This window comes from Salvia hispanica, chromosome 1, assembly GCF_023119035.1.
Source record: "Salvia hispanica cultivar TCC Black 2014 chromosome 1, UniMelb_Shisp_WGS_1.0, whole genome shotgun sequence".
Classification (NCBI taxonomy): domain Eukaryota; kingdom Viridiplantae; phylum Streptophyta; class Magnoliopsida; order Lamiales; family Lamiaceae; genus Salvia; species Salvia hispanica.
In genome coordinates, this window is record NC_062965.1 from 15,175,405 (window position 1) to 15,182,154 (window position 6,750).

At 37.3% G+C, this 6,750-nt stretch overlaps 1 protein-coding gene across 1 annotated transcript; it reads left to right on the plus strand.

Moving 5' to 3' along the window:
* The first annotated feature begins 401 nt into the window (after positions 1-401).
* Positions 402-2,766, plus strand: LOC125201568 (probable WRKY transcription factor 31). The gene is made up of 5 exons (XM_048099740.1): positions 402-795; positions 920-1,009; positions 1,171-1,320; positions 1,413-1,697; positions 1,827-2,766. Exons 1-5 carry the CDS (start codon positions 571-573, stop codon positions 2,526-2,528), a joined length of 1,452 nt encoding a protein of 483 aa, XP_047955697.1. The 5' UTR covers positions 402-570; the 3' UTR covers positions 2,529-2,766.
* Positions 2,767-6,750: the final 3,984 nt, after the last annotated feature.

Genomic DNA, 6,750 nt, shown 5'->3' on the forward strand with positions numbered 1-6,750 from the left:
GCCAAAAATTTTCCCTTTTATTCTCTTCATCTATTTTATTACTCCTATTTCTTTAGATAATTGACATAAAGAGAGAGCAAAGTGAGCTAGGTAGTACTACTCGTGAGTCACCGGCGATGGGTGAGTTGGTCAAATCGGTTGACTTTGTCTCTCTCTCATTTCATTATCATCACGTGTAAAGTGCCGCATCGGTCGGGCCGGTGGATTCTTATTACTGCCATTTTAGTCTTCACCACATTTCTATTATTTAGTTAGCTTTAATTGGAATGAGTCAAACTTGGTCTTGACGAAATTTGGACGAAACCTCTCGCCAAGTCTTCCCCCGTGGGCCCCACTGACGCACCACCTTACGTTTATTACCCTTTCCCACTCTCACTTCACAATTCACATTCATTTCAATCTTCCAAAATCAAACCATACCAATAAAATTTCTAGTCCAACGTAATAACACCTTCATATTTTCAACTTTCCCAGCTGCCCCCAATCCTTTTATATAGACTCGTGCATCGCACTCATTTGAAAGACTTCTCTAGCTAATTTCCTCACATATATTTCTCTCATTTTATATTTATGGACAGAGGATGGGGCCTCACCCTTGAGAATTCCGAGTTTTTTGCAAACAAGCCCGTTTTCGATCATCGTCATAGGAGCGGATTGGTTATGTTTCCGAGCCGCAGAGAAGAGTCGCCCGACCACCGGGAAGTGGACTTCTTCGCTGAGAAAACGAAGAAGCCGCTTGTCAAGAACGAAGACTCGAACCCTGAACCGTCGGCCGCTAGAGATTTCGACGTTAACGTAAGTACTATATTAGATAACTCCAAGATAAGGGACACAAAAAAATGGTTTTTATCATTTTTTTTTAATTTTATCTTTATCTTCTCTACCAAACAGCCCCTAATCTGTCTAAGCGTTTGTGTAGATTGGTTTGCAACTTGTGACTGCTAATACCGGAAGCGACCAGTCCACGGTGGACGATGGCGAGGGTGAAGATAAGCGAGCCAAGAGTGAGGTAATTCGATCTATATGACTTGATTTTGTTAGAATCGTCAATTCCACATTAGTTTGATATTCTGAACGGATTTGTTTTTGGATAACACGTATATATTGCATCCAACTTCACTAAATTGGTTTTGACAAGAGAATTTCCTTTTTTGGTATGTGTTTTTTCAGCTAGCACAGCTTCAAGCTGAATTGGAGAGGATGAATGTGGAGAATCAGAGGTTGAGAGGGATGCTTAGTCAGGTCAGCAGCAACCACGCATCGTTGAAGATGCATCTCATGACGATGATGCAACAAAAGGCTAGCACCCAAGAACAAGAGGTGATCATCATCATCATTCATCAAATAAAATTGATTGTTATAGATTGATGATGGCAGCCATGCTAATTATAGTAAATATGCTTCTCTCCCAGATCACCGAAGAGAAGAAGGAGAATGGCGGCGGCGCAAGACAGTTCCTAGAGCTAGCTCCCGAGCAATCGAATTCCGTGTCGGAAGAAAGAACGGTGTCGGGATCGCCTCAGAATAATATCGACGCGACGAGGAGTAAGAGATCCGGCCGGGAGGAGAGCCCCGAATCCGAAAGCTGGGCCCCGGGAGCGAAGAGATTGAATCCGACCAACGCCAATCAACAATCCATCGAGGCCACCATGAGGAAGGCCCGTGTCTCAGTCCGAGCTCGTTCAGAAGCCCCCATGGTATAATATTCATCTTTCCTTTTAAATTTATCTCAAAACGTTCTATTTCATATTTAGTTAAAAGTTTCCATCTCTAAATAAATTTTTTAATGTATTAAATAATTTTTCTTAAAATCTCGTGCCATTCAGATATCTGATGGATGTCAGTGGAGAAAATACGGCCAAAAAATGGCGAAAGGGAATCCGTGCCCCCGAGCCTACTACCGTTGCACGATGGCGGTCGGGTGTCCGGTCCGCAAACAAGTGCAAAGGTGCGCCGAGGATCGGACAATTTTAATCACAACGTACGAGGGAACGCACAACCACCCGTTGCCACCGGCCGCCATGGCCATGGCGTCCACCACATCCGCAGCCGCGAGCATGCTCCTCTCCGGCTCGATGCCGAGCGCCGACGGGCTAATGAACCCCAACTTTCTCGCCCGAACCATCCTCCCTTGCTCCTCAAACATGGCCACAATCTCCGCATCAGCCCCTTTCCCCACCGTCACTCTCGACCTCACCCAATCGCCCAACGCTCTACAATACCAACGGCCGCCGCCGCACTTCCAAGTCCCGTTCCCCGTCTCCGCGCCTCCGGTTTTCGCCCAACCCCTGTACAACCAGTCCAAGTTTTCCGGCCTCCAAATGCCCAAATCCGCCAACGAAGCGCCGCAGCTGCCGGCGCCGGCTCAGCCGTCCTTCACCGACACAGTTAGCGCGGCGACGGCCGCGATCACGGCCGATCCCAACTTCACGGCCGCCCTCGCCGCCGCGATCTCCTCCATCATGGCGAATAACGGAAACCACACTCCCAGCAGCAACAACGACAACAACAACAACAACAATAGCTAACCCTAACGTAAATACATAATTAGAAAGTTTTTTCGACAAGGTGTTAGTTAATCGAAGTGTTCGAGTTCTTCATTTGTTGTTACACAGTCATAATTTCGTCCGAGTTCGTGTCAGATAGTTTTTCCTTTTTTTGTTTCGGGTATAGAATTCTGGGCGTAGATACACTGGAATTAACATGTCCATATTAGTTTTGTCATTGTAATGTTTAGGACACAAAAATACATTCTTTTCCTTATTATTTCGTTTTTATCTCTAAATATTATGGGTTTCAAACTTTCGGACTGTAATTAACGTAATAATTCAATACACGGAACAAATTGTCACATAATATGTTTAATCAATCATAATTACAAAATATATGATTGGTTGAACAAATACACACCACGCGGTAATACGTGCGACCCACCAGAGATCGAAATTATACAAAACAACAAAGCATTCAAATGTTTGTTTTGGATTACTTGTGGAATTTTGTTTGCATCGAATGGAATAGAGTCAAAATTCCCGGCCACATAACTTTGACACGTAAACGATGTCATTGAAAAAAAAAATTGGATAGACTTCAAAACAACAAGACTTTTTATGGAGAATTTTCAAGGTAGCTTCTTCTGATTTAATTTTTCCAATCCAATAATGTCAGAGAGAATCTCGTGCTTTGGACTAAAATTTAGTTTAATTTGTGTTGGCGTGAGCATTCCTGCCTCTGTTGACACTTCGCTCCGAAGCTAGCGGCTAACCTTATTGTTAGGAAATAAAATAATCATGGATCACTTGAAAATTGAAATGGATTGTGATAAACTAATTGATTCAATATTATACATGTGATTAGGTAATTAAATAAATGGCGATTTGATAGCTGGTGAAAGATGTACTAAGAGGCAATAATTAAGTCGAGGAGTTCGGCGGATCGGTGGAAAGGTTGTGGTGTCAATTAGAAGCGTAGGGTATGATCTATTAACTATTAGAGATAGTTTTTAAAATCGCAAAATTTAATTAAATTCGGGTCTATATCGTAACTTGAATATAAATTACAAATAATATGAAGTTTGGATTTATTTTTAAAATTTTTCTATTATATGAAAGTCGACAAATCAATGTGGACGTCACCAACAACTAATTAAGCAATACTTATTCTCTTGGTCTATCTTTCTCCGTAATAAGGTGGACCTCATTTTCCATTAGTATACTCCAGTAGCTTTTCTTTCTACCTCTTTGTATTTACCAATTACTTCTCCATCCCCATTAAATTAAGTCATATTTTTTTTAGAGACGTCTCAACTAAGCTGGATAATTCATTTTTTAACAAAAAAAAAATTCATTTACTTTTACTTTATTCCATTACACCTACTTTACTCTCTATTCATTTTTTCTACTTTATTTTTAACTCTTACTTTTCAACATAATTTTATAATCTTAATGTCCAAATATTTTGATTTAATTTAATTGGAATGGAGGAAGTATTTCAAAAGAGGAAAAGAAAAAGAGTTGCATCTTGTTGAAAAAGTGGAGGGAGAGGTGGAGCCGTGGAGGTGGTTGAAGAATGCACTTTTCAAAGTTTGAATAATACTACCGTACTTTTTCAACCGTACAAGGAGTATCTTTTACCACTTACCTACACATTAATATTCCCACGTGCTCGCCGCCTCTCCATTTTTCTGTGTTCTTTAATTGCAATTTTGCACTTCCCCATTTTTGATTCAATGGCAACGAAACTAACTTAGTGCAATAATCACGTTTGGGAGTCCAACAGAAATCCATCAACCTTAATCATATTTGTTTGATTCTGAAATGCATTTTTATGAAGTTTTGCTATGCTTGTTAACTCAATTGAGTTACGTTAATTGTTGTTGAGTATTCAAATTTATGCCAATAAATCGTATATTCATTGGAATTTCGGTGGTTTGAACTTTTCATATAAAGGGGAAGACTCAATTGCAGAATCTAGGTAAACGAATCTACTTGTGCCACTTCAGACAAAGTAATAATAAAAATATGATACCGAGAACTTCATCGAAAAGAATTGGAAGCATCTTGATACAACAACAAAGAATAGCGGATACTTTGAAGAATAAGAAGTCATCAAAGTAGGGCAGAGAAAAGTGAAAACGTACTAGTTTAAACTAAAAAGTACTGTAGAACATATGTAGTAGGAGAGAATACTACTTGCTTTCTATTATGGTGCTCATCACCCTAGTATTTGTTGAAATATTTCAGGCTCTTCAAGTATACTAGCAAATGAGAAATTGGATGAGTTTTATAAAATCCTAAATGATTTTGAAGACATCATCACTCTAGTAGAAGTTATAAATGTGGTTAAACCAAATGACAAGTTTTTAATTTGATAAAAATCAAAGGATTTACAAAAAATTGCAAAATTTTAAAAGTTCATGCTAGTAAGAGTCCAAATGGTGAAGACGGCAGACCCGAATAAGGCTCAAATGGGCTGTACTGAAATATCAGCACGAGATTAAAGTAAAAGAACAAGCAACGATTGAAACTGCAAATCTATATCTGAGGCCCAAGTTATATTAAATTAACTATGTGAATTAGCCCAAATATTGCTGTGTATTCGCACTAACAGAGCCCAACTAGATTTAATCTTCTAAGATTAACAACCGATGGGGGGAAAATATATTTAAGAATGTTTAAATGGAGAGGCATCGCACATTTAATCATTAACCCCATCTTCTACTATATGATGATGCAATCCATGAATTTACATCTTAATAAGAGTCTAAATCATCGACTCCTGATAAGAGTCTAAATTAGTAATGATTATCATTGATAATAAACTTGAAATGATTTTCATTGATAAGGATAAGAGTTTAATTTAGTAATGATTGTCATTGACAAGAAATACTAAAAAGTAATAATTTTTATTGATAAAAGCTTAAATTATTAGCGAAGACATCTAGTATAAAATGTCAATATAATACATTCAAGTGAAACTTTCTTTACACGAGTATTAAATATAGTACTATATAAATTCAAAATTAAATCACACTATCATAAAATGTACTCATACAAGTTTAAATTCAAATCAAGACTTCTTGATGTAAATAGTAGGGTATAAAATATCTAAGCCTAACGATTAAAGTCCAAAACTCAACTTGAAGTAATATTCGACTAAGATACAAGGCAAAGATCCTTAACATTAATGTTACAAAGCCCAACGCTTAAGTTAAAATCAATATTCAATACGAACACACTTTTTCAACAACATTATAAACTACAATGATCAACTTGATTAGAAGAATCAAAAGATCAAAATAGCGAGATAATGAGCCATGCGTATAAAAATATAGGAATTATATGCAATTCTGAATATTTATCAGATTAACTACAATATGGTTGAGTTTAAAAATAATAAATATTAACTAAAGATGTACATTTTTAATTAATGATATAAAGATTGTATTTCGGGTCGTCTATTTTAAAGAGATGGGTGGCATTTTGTTTCACTATCATTGATGGAGTATAATATATTGGCATGATCTTCTCTCTTAAAGAAAAAATATTCATTCTTAATATTCACTGTAAACAAAATTTAAATCGTCAATATTAATTCGTCAGTGTAACTTGAAAAGAAAAACTGATAATCAATTTTAATAAAATTGAATCTTTATACTAAATGAAATTATTTCTTGCTTTTATCTATATGCAAAATACTACTCCTCCCTCCTATAAAAGATTTCACACTTTCCTTTTTAGTTTGTCCTACAAAAGACATAACATTTTCCTTTTAGAAAAAAATTATCTCTCACATGAATTTAAAAATTATATTTTCTCTCTCCATTTAACACACTAAACAAAATGTCCTAAAATCTTGTACTGTCCCACAAGTGTGACATCTTTTATGGGACGGAGGGAGTAATGATATTCCCAATCCCCACGACCCCACCTAAATAGAAAGTGAAAACTAAAACGATAAACAAAGATGAATCCCCAAACCCAAACTTAGACGATACCCCAATTAACAAAGTAAAAAAAAATTAAATTATTATCAAAAATGAAAAATCATTCTTAATTAGAGAATAAACCAAAATCCAAAACCAAGTGTCGCGTGTTACGCTTCGTAGCATGCTTTGGTGACACGTAACCCCCACTAATGCGACGTCGTCCTCTCTCACGTTATTCCATCCTTTTCACCGGCCTACCTGGCCCTCCCGTGCCATGCCCACTTCCCACCGTCCGATCAAATCTGACGCCTCTGATCGCGCTG

What these genes read in the sequence shown, in the direction of transcription:
- LOC125201568 (XM_048099740.1), top strand. Translation starts at nt 571, where the DNA reads ATGGACAGAGGATGGGGCCTCACCCTTGAGAATTCCGAGTTTTTTGCA. An exon ending in ATAAGCGAGCCAAGAGTGAG is followed by an intron (nt 1,010 to 1,170) that starts GTAATTCGATCT and finishes GTGTTTTTTCAG; the next exon opens with CTAGCACAGCTTCAAGCTGA. An exon ending in CTAGCACCCAAGAACAAGAG is followed by an intron (nt 1,321 to 1,412) that starts GTGATCATCATC and finishes CTTCTCTCCCAG; the next exon opens with ATCACCGAAGAGAAGAAGGA.